Source organism: Drosophila grimshawi, unplaced genomic scaffold (genome assembly GCF_018153295.1).
Source record: "Drosophila grimshawi isolate 15287-2541.00 unplaced genomic scaffold, ASM1815329v1 contig_848, whole genome shotgun sequence".
In the NCBI taxonomy this organism is placed as follows: Eukaryota; Metazoa; Arthropoda; class Insecta; order Diptera; family Drosophilidae; genus Drosophila; species Drosophila grimshawi.
Window position 1 is genome coordinate 4,888,301 of NW_025063692.1, and position 17,602 is coordinate 4,905,902.

Genomic DNA, 17,602 nt, shown 5'->3' on the forward strand with positions numbered 1-17,602 from the left:
TCTTCGTCGTACAGGCGATTTTGGGTGTCGTTATAGGGGAAAGCGGGAACGGTCCAATGGAAAAAGTCAAATTTTCGTATTTATTCCGGAAAATTCTTTTTTTTTTTAATTAGTTTTCCTGCCAAACATTTAAGCAATTTTTGTTGTAAATAATTCCCGCCGGATAATAGAAAAATATATAATAAAGCTTAATAAAAAATATATCAAAACTATTAAATTTAAACAGCTTAATTTTATTTTTGGTAATAAATTGAATAGCTATACCAAATGTTAATCTTTACTTATCTTCAGCTTGTGTTTAAATAAAATATTCATAATTTTTCAACTATATTTTGAGCATTTTAAACATTGCCCAAAACATAGGTGTGCATGGGTTCTATTATTGTGACTACAGCTGTGTTTACGCATGCGCCAATTGCCTCTGGCAGCAGCATTGCAACGTCTCTCTGACAGGGCATGTGGCAGGCGTTAAATCTTATTTCTGGCAGCCTTTATGATTGATTTAAGTCCTCCGATGTATGTAATATCCATGTTTTTTCAACAATTTTCAATATACAATTTTGAAAACCTCGAAATTAAGTTGATTAAGATTATAATCCAGAGCTTTATTGTGTTGGTGTTTTCCATGCAAATCGATGTCTGACGTTGTTTGGCTAAATAAATCACTTAAAAATTGTTGCGACATTTATTTGAATATTTGCCAATTTTGGAATTGATATCAACTCGAGTGCAGGTTTATTTATAAGTTATTGTGAATCGCACCAAATAAGCAGGAGTTGGATCGCATTTTTGACCATAAACGGTCTGTGTTTGACGTATTTAATAAACGATCTACATATTGGTACTTAGGCAATAATTTATATCAGGATCAAGATCAAGAGCAGGAGCAGGAGCATTAGCTCTCATATCCTTGGCGCATCATTTTGAAGATGAGCTCCCCCTGATCTCAGCTCTGCGTAAGGAATATATCGACATAGCAGCTCATTCAGCACAATACATATCTACACTGTCATAGTGTAGGAGAGCAGCGAGATTTGCGGATGGTGCAGCGAAATGTCCCGAAACTCGGGCGTAAAGCTCAGTATGAAGAAGCTAAAGATTGTCGCAATAATCCATTCCGAGATGGTGCTAACCACATGATAATACCAACCACCGTCGGACGGATACCTGCAAAATAGAGAAAATCAATTGATGTATGTACAATGTCAAAGAAAACATGATTCACTTACCACTTTCGAGGATTTTGGCCATTGAAAAGAATGTGGGACATGACGCCCGTCACGGCCAGCATTATGAACAATATTGTGCAGCAGACGGCCATCGTCAGACGAATGTGCGCGATGATTCTGGTGCCAGCCATCGGGTATACCATGTACGTAATGAGAGCCTGCATCCAAAAGTATAGGGTGCCACAGCCAAAGCAACAGAACGCACCAATGAAGTGCACAATACGCACATTCGTCTCCTGGAAGTTGCCCACAAAACTGATCCCCAAGCAGGAAAACATGCCGAACCAGAGTGCCAGCCGATTGTGGCGTAGCACAGCGGCATCTAGGTCCGGATGATGTTCGTACAATTGCAACACATGACGATATCGCACATAAATTGTGATTCCCACTAGTAAGAGAGAGAAATAGAGAGATAAATAGAACAATGACAAGTGTCTATGGTGTGGGACCAACAGATACCCTGGAGCAGACATGAATGAAATGCTGCTCCAATCCTAACATTTTTTTTTGGTTTGTTATATATAAATATTTCAACTGAGTACTTATATAAAAATATATATACATATCAGTATTAGTTGGCATTAGCCAATATACCCCGCTCGCAATGAGTACAGGGCAATATGACAGTGCCGTGCTGTGGATAATTATCAATCTGTTTATGACTCACGCTCTAATATTTGAGCTTTGATCGGATTCTGGACGAAATGAGGCTTGCAACTTACAGAGAACGCTGCCAATGTTAATAAGCTGACCGAAAATGCAGCTTTCCGGTGAATAGGCGGCCGCATCGCTTATGTACGGCACTGTGGGCACCACATGTCCCTCCAGCACGGCCACAATATAGCTGTAAATACGCCGCAAAATATGGAAAAGTTACAAAAACAAAAAAACAAAACAATAACAACTGCGTTTTCTTTTCTTTGTTTTCTTTTTAAGGACTTACGTGCCCAGGAATGTCACCTGAAAGATGAGAAAGGTGGCAACCGGCAATAAGTAAATATTCGACATAATGTCAACAGCCGAAAAAGAAACAAGAAACAGAAACTATCAAATGCCAATTGTAAGTCAAGTATTGGCAACACAAAGATAAATTTCCGTGTTTGGGTTCTCTCCGCAGTGCTGCCAACTTGTTTTTTTTTTTAAGTGTCAAATCGATAAAAATAAAACGATTGCTGCCCGTCTCTGATTGTATTTCACAAGTCACATTTGAATTACAAATTTTGATCTCAAAGCAAAACATTAATTAAATAAGGAATTGTTGACAAAAAGGTATGTAAGAAAAAGTAACATAAATATAAATTTACTCAATTAATAACGCGTGTGTGTGTGTGTGGATTGTAGACAAACTGGCCATGAATAACAGTGTTGTCGAAATCGACGGCTCCTTCTTGGAGGGTGGTGGTCAAGCACTGCGCAATGCACTCAGTCTGAGCGCAATTTTGAAGCGTCCGGTGCGTGTGGTTAAGATACGTGCCAATCGGCCGCAGCCGGGTCTCTCGCATCAGCATCTGCACGGCGTTAATCTGTTGCGCGATATTACCAATGCCAATGTGACTGGGAATCAATTGCGTTCCACAGAACTGCAGTTTATGCCCACCACCATTTCTGGTGGTTCATTTAAAGTGGAAACTGGGACGGCTGCCAGCATTACGCTGGTCTATCAGATGATTATGCCAGCCCTCCTATATGCCGATAAACCCTCACGCACCACGGCCGGTGGGGGGACAAATGTGTCATTTTCACCGCAAGTGGAATATATGCAACAGGTGCTGCAACCGAATCTGAAACGTTTCGGGATTTGTTTCGATCTCAAGGTACTCAAGCATGGCTTCTATCCGCGTGGCGATGGTCGCTGTGAGCTGGCAGTGGAACCATTGCGCTCGTTGAAAGCGGCCGAGCTCATTGATTTTGGTCGCTTCAGTGGATTTGAGGGCATCGCATATTATTCCGGCCGGCTGCCGAAAAGTGTTGGCGACGATATGCAGCATGCGGCCAAACGGGAAATACATCGTCTCTGGACGAATTACGATTGCACGATCGACGTGATCAAGTATGACACGGCTAAACAGCGTCACAATGGTGGTGGCATTCATATAACGGCCCGAACCACAACCGGCTGTGTTCTTGGCGCCGGCACTGTAGGCCAGAAGATCATAAAGGGACATTTGATTGGACTGAATGCGGCCTGTGAACTGTCTGGTTACATCAAGAACGAACTGTGCGTTGACGACCACATGCAGGATCAGCTCATCATCTATATGGCATTGGGCAGCGGCATTTCACGCATCCGCACCGGACCACTCACCAAGCACACACGTACCGCCATCTATGTGGCCGAACTGATGACTGGCGTCAAATTTAACATTGATTACGACACATCCGGACGGATTCTGCTCAGCTGCGAGGGCATCGGACATCGCAATGCTTACATCTAACATCTAATCAGACAATCAGTCCAAGTCTAAGGTATATCCAACATCTAAGTCATTGCCCAATCATAAATTCAATATGTACGTGTATATATTTGTCACGGAAATATACGCTTTCATATATCTGTATGTTACACCGCCCTAGATGCGGCGGAATATAGCCAAGAAATGATCTCCCTTATTGCGCACCACCTTGGCGCCTTCCTCGCTGCTCTGGTACAACTTCGGTGTAATCGGATCCGCTTTCTGCAAATAAAAAACACAAAGCAATTAGATTTGTTTACAGACTTCTTCATATTATAAGTATGAAATATGAAAATTCAATAAAGATTGCATAGGTATTTGGTTATTTATGTTCAATTTTCAAATATTAGTGTTCTCTACGGAAAAACTACGGCAAACCCGTAATACACTTTCTAGTTTGGCTACATTTCCCCCAGGACTTTAGAGCTAGAGACTACAAATTTGGAATAGACAGTTGCGTAGGGCGACTTTCCTAGCATTTCATAAGATGATGACTCATATTATGGTGATCAAATCGAGACCTACACAAAACACTAAATGTTTGGGAATGTTTGAAAATACTATTATGTTGCAAATACTAAAAGTAGTCGTAAAATATAACCAGCCATTATACCTAGTTTTTACGTTATAGTGATGGACTTAAATAATAATTTAATACAATTAATAAATTAAAGGACTTTAAGTTTGTTTGTTAATAAGTGTTAAGCTATGCTACGTTTTAAAGTTTACTTATCTTCAGTATTGATTACTTGTATTTAAATAAAATGTTCATAGTTTTTTAAACTATATTTGATGTATTTTTAACATCTTCCAAAATATATGTATTATTTTGATTATTGATCACCTGAACAAACTTCATAAAGATCTGATAAGAAATATACATGTTATACTAGTCAGAGATATGAGAGCAATTCCATGCAAGAATCTTAAAGGCAAATTTGTATGGCAAAATTGAGAGCTTATTCGACTGCAACGTTATCACTTATTAGATTCGAAATGAGAGTGCCCCTTTCCGTGTTGCATGCTAGAGTTAGTTTCCTCACAGTTGCTTCGTCGCTGAGTCGTTCGTACAATGGATGCTGCGTCATGTGAGAGACAATCCACTTATGGAGATCCTCCACATCCGTCATTGTATATACGAGACCCTACGGCAAGAGAGAGGAACAGATTGGGTATTTGAAATCCGATTGGGTCTAGTAACTTACCCCCGTGCGCAGCACATAGGCATATTCGGAGAGCAGGGCCTGGTTGATGATGCGCCACTTGTGCTTGGCTCGCTTGAAATGCGGATCGGGATACAGAAAGAACATTTTCTCTAGCTGACTCTTACGGAAATAGTTGGGTAAATATTTCATTGCATTGGTGCGAATGCAGGCGATATTCTGATAGGCTGCTGTCTCTGAATTCTTCAATCTTAAAGCCGCAATTCGATCGACGACATAGTCGGACACCTTGACGCGTATTTCCATGCCGATGGATAGCTTTTTGGGATACATTTCACCGAGGGTGACCAGAAAGCCGCCGTAGCCGCAGCCAATGTCTGCGAATTCGACTTGCTGCTCGTCGTTGATGCTCGGATACAGTGAGCGCCAGTCCACATCTTCTGGCCGGGCGGGACTGTGTAAGGAAATGCATTATATGCTTGCATTATTGATAAAATAGCTGCTCACTAATCGAAACTGTGATCCGCAATGGGATTGGAGTGGGCCCGTTGGCGATAGAATCGTTTCTGAGGCAGTCCCGTTACCGCTGACGTTGTGGACAGCGCTTCGTCCTCCTTTTTGTTGGTCACCATTTAATTAATGAGCTCCGGGCTTGGAATTATTGCATATAATAAACTATCAACAATTGGTTTGTCGGGCGAGTGTGCTCGGCACATGCATTGTTATCGATGCTCACTAGAAGTATCGATAGCTACAAATATAAGGACAGTTTGAGATCGAAGAATCTAAGCGAGAGAATTACCTAAAAAAATCCGAAAATACTAAATGGTATTTCTAAATTAAGAGTATACTCTCACACTTTTGGTTTGTTTACAAAATTTGAATAGTTGAACTTATCAATCAGAAATGCCAAACTCCCAGTTTCTTATGGGTTAGGCCCCATATTAGTTTCGTCACCTCAATAAACCCTTGTTTTTCTTCACGATTAAAGTGACTTCATTTTTTTTTTTGTTTATCACAAAATATAATTATATATATAAAAAATATGTCAAATTCACTATTTTGGCGCCGTCGTATAGCTGTTCACAAAATTCATACAGGTTAACAGTGAAAAATTTGGCGACCTTTTCATTATCGATAACTTTTTTTTCGATCTGTAAACAGTGGTGTATATGGAGTCGTTCAGCATCGATAATATTTTCGATCTGTAAACAGGCGTATAATGAGCAAGTGGGCAGGTCCATTATTGCCGCTGCTTATCGCTGTGACCATATCGATTGTTTTGCAACCCCAGTTGCCATCTCTGACGCATTGTGTATGCATTACGCATTTGCGAAATTTACCAGAGATACGTACTTCCTTTTTAAAGTGAAATTAAAGACACTTTCTGTGGGCTGTGCCTGTGCTGAAACGATTAACAATCGTGGCTGGGCAAGCGAGACACACCAGAGCTCCCATGGCCATGTACGCCACCAACAATGGCAGCACAAATAAGGCGCCAAATAGGTAAGTCGCGAGCACAAATTTTGTGCAGTGTGTACAATTTGTGTATGCATGTATGTGTGCGTGTGTGTGTGTATATATGTTTATGTGTATGCATAATATTTGTGTGTTATGTTCTATTTGCAGCAATGCAACAACGATGTTTGACAACACAATAACCGTAACGCCAATCAAAATGGAGCTCAGCGATCCCCTGGCCAAGCCGACGGGAGCTGGAGCAACGCCGTCGCTGCGTCGGCCAAATGCCGTTATTGTCACCACACAGCAGCTGGCAATGCCCAATGCAATGCACTCGTTGACAAACAGCAGCAACAGCAACAACAGCGGCAACAACACTAGCAGTGGGAGTGGCAGCAGCAACTCTAGTGCCATCTATACGGGCATAAGTGTGACGTCCATGTCAACAGTGGCGACGGCGGCATCGGCGCCCAAGGAGAAGGCAACCAAAGCGACCAGAGTTCAAGTGGCACGCAAACCGCCGCCGACCATTGACAACTTTTGGCCAAACATATTGGGCGAGGTGAACGGGATTGGTCAGGTGGATGCCAAACATCAGGTATTACCTCTGGCGCGCATCAAGAAGATCATGAAACTGGACGAGAATGCCAAAATGATAGCTGGCGAGGCGCCGCTGCTGTTTGCGAAAGCCTGCGAATATTTCATCCAGGAGCTGACGATGCGTGCCTGGGTCCACACCGAGGAGAGTCGTCGTCGCACGTTGCAGCGTTCGGATATTGCTCAGGCCATTGCCAACTATGATCAATTTGACTTCCTTATCGATATTGTGCCGCGCGAGGAGATCAAACCGTCGACATCATCAACGCAGAAAACCAAAGAGCCATCCAGCTCAGGTGTGACAACAACATCCTCGTCGAATGCTGCTGCTCCTGCTAATGCTGGTGCTGCTGTTGGCAATGCTGTTGCTGTGCCGACAGCAACTGCTGTTGTTAGCAATACCAACCTGAACAACATCAACAACATTAGCAACAACATCAACAACATGTCCAGCGTCAATTTTACAACGAACAATCTATTAGCTGGCGCCAATGTACCTGCTGCTGCTGCTGCGGCCGCCGCTGCTGCAACTGGCCTCAAGCTGGATGCGGCAACGGCCGAGGTGCTCGGCTTTGGCACCGTCACACCGGATCTGTTTGCGGCAGCCCAAGTCGCTAGTAGTAATCACCAGCAGCTGCAGCAGCTCACCGCCCAACAGCAGCATCATCAGCCGCAGCAATTGCAGATCATACAGCAGGGAGCCGGTGGCCAGCAATTGCAATATTTTATTGCCCTGCCTAACCAACAGCCCACTCAGCTAGTGCAGCAAATCCATCAACATCAGCAGCAACAACATCAGCAACAGCAACAGCTCGGTTTAAATATTGTTGCACAGCAGCCGACACAGCAGCTAATCCTCACCGCTGGACCCAATGGCCAGTTGACAGCGACGCCGGCGCCGACAACAGCCCAACAGCAGCAAACGGCGCTGCTTCAGAATCTGGCACAGCAACATCAGCAACAACAACAACAGCAGCAGCAGCAACAACAACAGCAGCAGCAGCAAATCCAACTGATCCAGCAGGTTGTCACACCTAACGGCGAGCTGACCAATGTGCCCGTAAGTAATTGTTCTTGGACTATGACAGACAGCTGAATGGTAATCTTTACTCGAACAATTCAATGCGATCTGTTAGACTGTTAGAGAAATGCCAGAAAGTGAAAGCTAAAACCCGATTGTTTATTGGACCAGATGATAATCCAGACTCGCCCAACACGCTGCGATCGACCGTTAGAGGTGTATTTTATCAGGCTGGCATGAAACAAGGATCTCATGCTAAGCAGAAAATCCGACTTTCTTCACCTGCCTTGGTGAGAGACTTTCGAACAGATTTCATTCATAGGCCGAGCTTCTCTTTTAGCTGGGGAGCCATCGGGAACATTAACTTGGAACTGCCCTTTTCTCTCTACTAGGTCTGACTATAGTCTCTGAGATCGGCGTGGCTAATACTTAATTTAATTGTTTTGTTTGTGCTGCTCCATTTTTGTTTTGTATTATTTTATATCGGCTTAGAGCATAATAATATTTATAACAATTTTGTACTAATTCAAAAATGAAATATTTGATTGCAGATTGCGATAAATGCGAATCAGTTGCATTTGCTGCGTCTGCAGATGCAACAGCAGCAACAACAGCAGCAGCAGCAAGTTGCTGCAGTGCAAGCGGCGGCAGCAGCAGCGGCAGCAGCTGCGCAACAGCAGCAGCAACAGCAGCAAGTGATTATCCCAACGCAATTGTTAACCGCACAGCAGATATTGCAATTGGGCGGCACGCCAACAAATGCAACAACTGTGACACAGCAGCAGATGCAACTGCACCAACAACAACATCAGCAGCAGCAACAGCAGCATCAACAGCAGCAGCAGCAGCAGCAGCAACATCATCATCATCAGCATATACACATAACCACCAACCCAAATCCAAATGGCAGCAATGCCAACAACACAATCAGCAGCAGCAGCAGCAGCAACAACAGTAACAACGGAAACAACAGCAACACATCATCCATATTTATAAATACGGCGTCGAACGCCCAAGTTGCGACGCAGGCTCAACAACAACAATCGCAGGGTATTGCAACATTAGGCAGCGATCGCAGCTTCCGGTAAAATCCACAATCTTAAAAACCACAATAAGCTAGAGGCGAAATTGCAAACGATATGAAAATACACACACACACACACACATCTAAGCATAAGCATACATCTAGTAATTGTAAGTTGAAAAGTGTTTAGTCGTAATATTTAATTTAAGTCCAACAACAACAACAATTTGGCCATTTAGCAATCATATCGATAATAGCATCGGGAGGCAATTTGGTTTATTGTTTTTATTTTTTTGGCACTTTAGCTGCCATTCAGCTCGTACTAATTGTATATTATTGCAGATTTAATTTAGTTAACCCATTTAGTCGTCTAAGTCAATTGTATAATATAAATAATAGCAGCAACACATAAGCCACATTTAACGGCCAAAAACATTTGTACTCGAATTAGTGCAGCGACTCAGAGAATGCTCAAAACAATACAAAAGCAGCATCGAATTGTATCTGTAATCTGTATGCTTGTACAGTGATCGCTCGATATTGAATAGTGCAAACAAAGTCATTTTGTGTACCTTTATCGTTTCGTCTTGTGTAATTGTTGTTGACTGCATGCAATTGTCTCATAAATGTTGTACACAATTTTTTGTATATTTTTCAGAATTTACATTTTTGTATTTAAGTAAAACAAACACAATTTGAGCACTTAGTATTTTGATACCAGTGCAGATGGTATTCGAATTTTGACGTGAAGTATAAGTATTCTTGAACGGCATCTCGAGCTGAGTCCGTCTGTTCATCTATCCATTTAACTATATATGAACTCAGTCAGTTTGAAAGCTATATTGATGAAACTTGGCACGTATCCGTCCTTACGCTGCAGGCAGTACATGCGTCGGAGTCGGCCGGGTCGGATTACCATATATCATATAGCTGCTATAGAAGCAACCAGGCTATCTGAACTGAAGTCTCTCTCTTTGCGTATGATTATGCTCCTAATAAAACTTCAGCATCACATCCACATTGGACCACTATATTTCAGCTCATATAGCTTTCAACGGAACACTCGGTTCGAGTTTCTTTCATTTTTAGTGCAATTTGGTTTTCGGAACTGGTTTTGTTTACACTATTTAAATATTTAATTAGAATACCCTCTGAAAACACACAGGAAAACAGGTTCTAGTTGCTGGGCGGTCGCTGTAAATAGGTATTTTTGTAATTGTATGGTTTCCTTGCTTATTGTACATATCATATCGGAAATTCAAGAAATGTTTTTTAAACCATCCTCGATTAGCATTCCCTGATATTTGCATACTGAGCTGCAGGTTTCACATCCAACTTTTAACAATTAACATAAACAATAGAAAATTACCACCCACAAAGAAAAATAAAAATAAAATATAAGATCCATATACATATGTGTACTATATGCCTCTGTATTTTTAATTATTTAATTGTATGTGTGACGTTCAAAATTGGTATTTAATGAAGTAAAATTTGCAGGAATACAATTAAATTAGATTTCAATTTACGCTGCAGCTGCGAAGAACAAAGTTCTGCAAAATGTTTGCCAACTTCACTAGCACACCTCTTTCTCTCTCTCTCTCTCTCTCTTTTTCTCACTCTCTCTGTTTCTCTCTCTCTCCCTCTCTCATGGGTATCTATATAGCATAAGCTTTGCTGCTCGTACCGAAGATCATGTGTATTTAGTTAAATTAAGCAAACCCAAAAATGTAAAAAGAAACAAGAACAAAAACAAATAACAAGTAAAATTCATGTTGCTCATTTCTTGCTGGCCAATATCTTATTTATGTCCTGCAGCTCCCTCGTACTCCATGGCTCCAAGGGATCGGGTGGCGATCCCGCTTTCCTCGCATGTGCTGAACGTCCCCGTGTTGTCTGCTGTCGCTTCATCTCCAGCTCCGCATCGCTCTCCTCCGGGGAAACTCTGCCAAGTGGAATGTGGAAAGCGAATATAATCAATTTGAAGTTGAGCTAGCACCAAAAAATTGAGAGATTCCAAGAACTTCACTGACTCGCTGTCAGCACTCAGCTCACTTGTTTTTGCGTCGAATCCTGGCGCTTTTAGCGCGACGAGCTGCCTCATCCTGTGTGGGCTGGCATTTGCGCAAATGGAACTGTTGCATTGTGGCATGCACCTGCTCGGCAGTTGGCAAATCATCGCTGTCCTGTCCACCACATCCGTTGCCATCCTCGGTCTCCACTTCGGCCTCCTGCTCAATGGTCAGCACCTCCTCCGCAACCGCCTCCTCATCGAAATTAAAACCCTGCAATAGAGAATAATGATCATCAGGGATGATGATGTTTTCGCGGTTTTTAAGCCATTTGAAGCTTACTTACCAAGTCCAAATCGGGCAATTGTTGACCCCAGACGGATGACATGACCTGGTTGCCATCGAAGTTGTTCGTCCGCTTGATGTCCGCCTTGGAGAGGGCGTTGTGGGTGCGCTTCGCCAGTGATAGTTTGCCCAAAATGGGGCCACCACTGTCGCTCTCCTCCGTCTCCACTTCGGCCAGCATGTTCATGAACTCCTCCAGCTTCTTGGGATCGACCACATCCTTGGGATCCTGGAAAAGTGTGGTCATGGCCATTGGCAAAGCAGGCGATGGGGGAGCAGCTGCAGCTGGCGTCTTCGGGGCTGCAACCGGAATAGGAGTTGCTTCGGGCAGCTTCTTGGTTAGCTGTGGCTGTGTCTTCAACGTTTGCTCGACCAGATCGAATGCCTTATTCGCCAGCTGCTGCAGTCCGGCAAAGTAGTGCGGATCATGCGTCTCCGGCCGCTGATCCGACATCAGTATTAGCTCACGAAACGGATCTGGCACAATGGCAGCAACTGTTACGCCTGTTGCTGCGCCTACTCCTGCGCCTGTTCCGACAGCTGTTCCGCCTGGTGTTCCTGCTGTCGTCGTACGCAATGGGACGCCATTGCTTGACGCCGGATTGTTGGCAAAGGTGAGCATATCCATGGCATTGGTAAAATCGGATTCGGTGTGCAGATTATACGGATCCTTCAGCTTCTGCTTGGCCACCTTAACCGGACTCGAGATGGAGGCGCGTCCCCACATCAAGCGCCGCATCTCCTCCCCGGTCATGCCACGTTTCTTTAGAGCCGTCAACGTAACGCGTCCAACTCGCTACAGAAAAATATAATCAAATGCATATATAATAAATATAATCCTATACATTTATATATATATTCTTCTCGTCGTGCAGAATGAGGATTTACCTTCCAGTTGGAGACGGCGCCCTTGCGCTGCTTGGCCCTCGTTTTGCTCTTGCTCTTGATGACCATCACGCCACGTACCTCGAAGCCGGTATCGTCGGCGGGTCCCAGGGGTATAGAGTATGCCTCCAGATAGCCCTTGGCGTCCGCTTGTGGAACGGCACGCTCCAATGTGACAACAATTTTGGCCCATTGTTTCATCCACTCCTTCTCCGACTGCTCGATAACGGTCACATACGTGTTGCCCATCATGGCAATCAACATGTTCAGCAACAGGATCGGCACAAATATCATGAATATGACAAACACCGTTTTCGATAGGTTCGGATAGGTTGTCTGATTCAGATCGGGATACTGTAAGCAATATATGATTATGACTTATGCTTTTTTTTTTTTTAATTATATCTTCATTCATCAAATTTGAGGAGATTTTTTTTCATATACTCACATTATAATCGCCCAGTGTGGTTTGGAAGAGGGCCATCCAGGTGCTGGTATAGGTATTGAACATGGTCGACTGCACTTGCGGATGTCCCTTGTAGAGGAAGTAGAAGGCCTGCGAGAAGCCGCACAGGACAATTGCGTAGATGATGCCAAAGGTGAACATATCACCCGTAATCATCGAATATATCATTGTCACAAATGGCCCCGTCAAACGTATCGCTCTGCGTAGGAATGGTGAATTGGCATCATCAACTGGGCGAGACACTTCTGTATTTTGAGGCTTACCCGGCAAAAAACATGAGCAGAAACCAACTGCCGGGCACAGCAAATATTAATATGGCCTCCTCGGTGTCCGTATCGCCAACCAATCGAAATGGTATACAGGCCAGGATGAGCAGGTTGGAAAACAAAAAGATTGCCTTCGCTGGAGCGTGCGACTGAGCGCCAAATCAAAGTCAAACAAACAAGTTATCAAGCTTAAATGCAGTATGCATATAGAATCAAATCATAGTCAAGAAACCTTGGTTTTTTATTTAAATCGGATGAGTTTCGACGTAGTTATGGCTGTAGGAAGTTTTGAAACCCTTGGGAAAACCACATTCAGAAGGATTAATTTTAAAATAAGAATCCAACTTGAAATGCCGTATTGATCCAGAGGTCAATTAATGAACAAGAATCAGTTTTGACTAAGTTATGGCAATGGGAAACCCCCTTTAACCCCCTCATGCATTTTTAGCCAGAGTCACATTTCCAACTTTAAATGCAGGATTGATCGAAAGCCTCTGCTTTTTTGACAAAGTTATAGCAATGTACATATATGCATATAGTTTAGTGATTGATACTTACTAGCTGCTTGAGAAAGGCGGATAGGCCTTGATTCTTGATCTCGTCACCCTGTTGGAAGACGACATAGCTCAGCACACCAGCGATGGTCGCCAGTTCGGCACAATATCGCGCCACAGTCTGAGCATTGTAATCATCTCCATTCGCATCCGCATCCGCATCGCCATCTGACTCGCCATCACCATTGGCATCCAGTTCCCGGAGCGCAACTGTCGCTGGTCCATCGCCATTGTCCTCGCCATTGTCCTCGCCATCGTGTACGGGACGCAGATAAACGGATACGGATAGGCAAAGCAAATGCGTAGACAAGATGAGCAGACGCTTCAGAAACTGATTCTGGGCAAATGTTTTCCATTTCTCCTCGAGCAGACGCTGTATAATGCCACCATCCAACATGTCCAAGTGCTCCGGCTTTGTTCCATTCAAGATGATGAACAGCGCCGAATTCCAGTCTACAATAACACCAAGAGAGTGAAATAACAGGATGAGTTGGGTAGCCAACAGATACCAATCTTTGAAGGAGGTTCCTAATAATCTAGGGGCAAGGTCCAAAAATGTTGTTCTGCTTTTAAGAGGATGTTACTTGAAAGATGCATTTCTAACTCAAAATCTGGGAAAGATATGTTTAAAGGACGAAAAGCCGAAAAGACAACCAACCACGATTGGTGACTGTAGCTTTGAAATTGTAGGAGTTACGCAGATTTATGGATTCACTACTATGATTAGGCAAAAGACGTAGCAGCCAAAATATTAAAACTTGTTCTGACGCGGGCAGAGACCAGTATATGTTCCAAGCTTCAAGGCAAGACAGCACTGCACAGATGGTATTTGAACAAAGCCAATATACTCTTGCTTGTGCCATCGGAAACAGAGTATAAAAATCAAATGGATCGGCTTGAAGATCGAGCAATTTGCAGGGATAATAATAATATTTAGTATACTCACTGGTGCGTCCGTCTGGTAGTAGCGTGTCCAGGGCATTCAATGGATAGCCGGAGCAGGTGATGTTGCTGTAGCGCCAGAATTCGCGAGCGGACAGCTCCAACATTTCGCGAAAGACTTCGGCACGGCCCAGCTTACAGGCAAGGGTGAGCGGTGTCAGACCCGTCTGGTTGACAATGCCGTTTTTGGCCGGCGTCTTTGGATGGCGCAGCGCATAGCCGAACATGTCCAGTTTGTCGCAGACGACAACCATATGGAGTATCATGTTGCCAAACGAATCCTGTGCATCCGGATCGGCACCACAATCGACGAGCAAATTATAGACGCTCTCATTGGCACAGCAGGCTGCCCAGGCCAATGGATACTCACCCATGTAGGCCAATCCCTCGTAATCGGTGCTCTTCGCCGGATTCATGCGTTGCTGATCGCGCGGCAAAAAGAAACTGCCAATCGCCCGCTGATTGATATCGGCCCCAGCTTCGATTAGATCGGCGACAAGCTCATTATTGCTATACGCAATGGACAGATGCAGTGCACTGGCGCCCAAATACTCTTCACCCTCCATGACGTCTAGCGCGAGATTGGGAAAAACGCGCAGCAGGACGCGGGCCAATTTCGTATGGATTTTCGAGTCACAAATGATGAGCACGTGGAGCAGACTCTCGCCGAGTGCGCCACGATATTGCATCTGCCAGCAGGCCTTGTGATCCTCCCATTTGCCCAACGGATCGTGTATCGATAGCGATGCCTCAATCGGTATGGTCACCTCCGTATGATCACGATATTTCCAGCGCAGAAACTCCGCCCGATTGATTATCTGACCCTTGCCATCGTTGTACATGAAGACGCCAAACTGTTCCCGGATCAATTGCTCCACGGCAATCAGGCCACCCGTATTGATCGCATCGATCAGATCACCACCTGTAAAAACCAAACAAAACATATTTTTCCAAAATGCACAGCTAATAGTCAAGCCTATAAAGCTAAAGCTGCAGATATTTGTTAACCTCATTTTTCAAATCTTATTCAAAATTCATCAGATGGAAATGCGAACTCAGATGTCAAAAGGAAACATAGGATCTGAAAATGCATACAGCTAAAAAGTAATTCAAAACAATATCATATATAAACATAAGTTGGATAAGTATACATACATATATCTAAAAATCATCAATAGTATCCTATATAATAGTTTGATCTTGATCATTTTATGTCCAAATGTGAGCAACCTTTTAATATGCCGAACTAAAAAGTTTATTCCGGATAGCATTTGTTGTTCATCCAAGAACTGTCGACCGATTGTTATCGATATACATATATATGATGCTGATCATGAATATATGCATATATTTGATGGAATCGGAGACGACTTTTATGCATTACAAGCAACACGACAAAATTATAATATCCTCTCAAACATTTTTGCTTACATTTCCAGTCTTTGGAATTGTTTTTCTTAATCATAGACAATATTTATAATAAATAAACGAAAGTCTCCCTAATTTTGGGATAGTCGGCTTAGGGAAAGTCTTTCTAATTATTTGGAATCCTAAAAAAATCTGTATATTTTGTAGGGCGTTTATTCTTATTCCATAGTTTATACTTAGTTAAGGATTGGTGATGTAGAGGGAATGGGAATTGGTGGCTTACCTCGTTTATAGTCGGCCAGTTTATAGAGCAAGCATTTGCATGCGGTCGCCGAGGATTGGGAGATGACAGCGTCCAGTATGGCGCCTGGCTTCATCTCGGGCGCCTTCTTGCGCAGACATTTTTTCAGCAGGAATTTCATCGTGGAACACCATAACAACAATCTAAACCCAAACGATGCACTGCACCCAACTCACTGGGTTGGTTTCAGCTCGAGCATAGACTGAGCAGTATAAACATATTGCACAAGTTTGTTTGTTCGATTTCGAAGCCAAGGCAACTCTGTCACAGCGTTGTCTAGGCAAACACCCCCTTCAGAAAACACACCCTTCCACATTCACCACCCATTTTGCATAACAATTGAACCACTTTACAATTACAATCATCAAAAAATCGCCCCACATTTTTATAGGACGATTTTCATCATCATTTTGTATTGTTTTTTTTTTTTGTATGTTTGTTTTTATTATTATTTAATTAAGTATATAAATATATTTGTTTTATTTTTATATTTTATTTGTTACTTAGAGCTAGAGTATTGATATCGGGATATACTGTAAAATAAATTGTATAATGTGTATGCCATCTCTTTTTGTTTTTATTTCCTCTTTCCTGTTTACTTTTCTTTTCTTTTATTTTTTCTTGCTTTATCGGTTTCTATCATTTCGCTGGCTTTCATCAGCTCGTTTTGCATTGCTAAACGTACGTTCTAAATCATTCGCACTTTCTTGATATATATATATATATGTATATATATATATATAAAGAAATGTATACCTGTTTTGTAAATATGTTATGTATGTTGTATGTGTATATGGCTAATCAGTATCCAGCATCAGCACTATGCACTATGTAAGTATACAAAATATATATGTATGTATATAAATATATCGAGAGCGATTAATATATATAATAATAATTATTATAGTTATTGTTTGCTTGTTGGTTGTTAGTGTATCGACGAGTGTAAACAAGAATGTAAATAATACAATACACATTGCAGACCCACTGTACACCGCACCATGCACAGTGGTCTCAAATGGCTAAACATCAAGTCGAATGTTGCTTGGAATAATCGAATTTCTTTCAATACATTTGGGTTTTCATTTTGTTTAAGATCATGCTATATGCTACATATGTAGATGTATATATATATATATATATGTAATATAGTAGTATACATATTGGGTATGATGTTCTTTTTTGATTTTGTATAGGTATGCATATATAATAAGTATTAAGAGTTGAACAGTTTAATATCGATAGAAAAGTTGCGAATATTGGAAATAGCTGTTTTGTTGTCTGTGTGTGTGTGTGTGTGTGTTTGTGTGTGTGTGTATTAGCGCACTCATAAATGCATCGTTTATTGATTTGAATATTATTGTGGTTGTTGTGACTTATTTCTATATCAATATATATAGCTTTAGGCTAGGCTCTATTGGTCAATTAAAATTGTCAATCAGTCAAAATTTGTTGTCATTTTTGTTGTTGTTGTTCCGTATACAAAATATATATAGTACTATATAGTATTGTTGT

The 17,602-nt window shown here is 42.3% G+C and overlaps 5 protein-coding genes across 5 annotated transcripts; 2 read left to right on the forward strand and 3 right to left on the reverse strand.

Annotated features, from left to right (window-relative positions):
* Positions 1-666: 666 nt before the first annotated feature.
* On the reverse strand, positions 667-2,342 carry LOC6566246 (DNA damage-regulated autophagy modulator protein 1). The gene is made up of 4 exons (XM_001991963.2): positions 2,173-2,342; positions 1,952-2,073; positions 1,230-1,617; positions 667-1,167 (listed from the first exon to the last, which is right to left on the reverse strand). The coding sequence occupies exons 1-4, from the start codon at positions 2,235-2,237 to the stop codon at positions 1,002-1,004; spliced, it is 741 nt and encodes a 246-aa protein (XP_001991999.1). The 5' UTR covers positions 2,238-2,342; the 3' UTR covers positions 667-1,001.
* An 81-nt stretch (positions 2,343-2,423) lies between these two features.
* LOC6566247 (RNA 3'-terminal phosphate cyclase) lies at positions 2,424-3,687 on the forward strand. Its single transcript, XM_001991964.3, has 2 exons — positions 2,424-2,498; positions 2,571-3,687. Exon 2 carries the CDS (start codon positions 2,582-2,584, stop codon positions 3,662-3,664), a length of 1,083 nt encoding a protein of 360 aa, XP_001992000.1. The 5' UTR covers positions 2,424-2,498; positions 2,571-2,581; the 3' UTR covers positions 3,665-3,687.
* Positions 3,688-3,731: 44 nt separating this feature from the next.
* On the reverse strand, positions 3,732-5,586 carry LOC6566273 (tRNA (guanine-N(7)-)-methyltransferase). Its single transcript, XM_001991965.2, has 4 exons — positions 5,353-5,586; positions 4,888-5,299; positions 4,726-4,827; positions 3,732-3,904 (listed from the first exon to the last, which is right to left on the reverse strand). The coding sequence occupies exons 1-4, from the start codon at positions 5,475-5,477 to the stop codon at positions 3,800-3,802; spliced, it is 744 nt and encodes a 247-aa protein (XP_001992001.1). The 5' UTR covers positions 5,478-5,586; the 3' UTR covers positions 3,732-3,799.
* A 606-nt stretch (positions 5,587-6,192) lies between these two features.
* Positions 6,193-10,037, forward strand: LOC6566274 (nuclear transcription factor Y subunit gamma). Its single transcript, XM_043215992.1, has 4 exons — positions 6,193-6,351; positions 6,475-7,963; positions 8,476-8,729; positions 9,956-10,037. Exons 1-4 carry the CDS (start codon positions 6,302-6,304, stop codon positions 10,035-10,037), a joined length of 1,875 nt encoding a protein of 624 aa, XP_043071927.1. The 5' UTR covers positions 6,193-6,301.
* Positions 10,038-10,551: 514 nt separating this feature from the next.
* On the reverse strand, positions 10,552-16,219 carry LOC6566275. Its single transcript, XM_001991967.2, has 9 exons — positions 16,070-16,219; positions 14,423-15,340; positions 13,481-13,929; positions 12,920-13,071; positions 12,639-12,855; positions 12,194-12,544; positions 11,307-12,101; positions 11,004-11,233; positions 10,552-10,893 (listed from the first exon to the last, which is right to left on the reverse strand). Exons 1-9 carry the CDS (start codon positions 16,206-16,208, stop codon positions 10,728-10,730), a joined length of 3,417 nt encoding a protein of 1,138 aa, XP_001992003.1. The 5' UTR covers positions 16,209-16,219; the 3' UTR covers positions 10,552-10,727.
* Between the last annotated feature and the right edge of the window lie 1,383 nt (positions 16,220-17,602).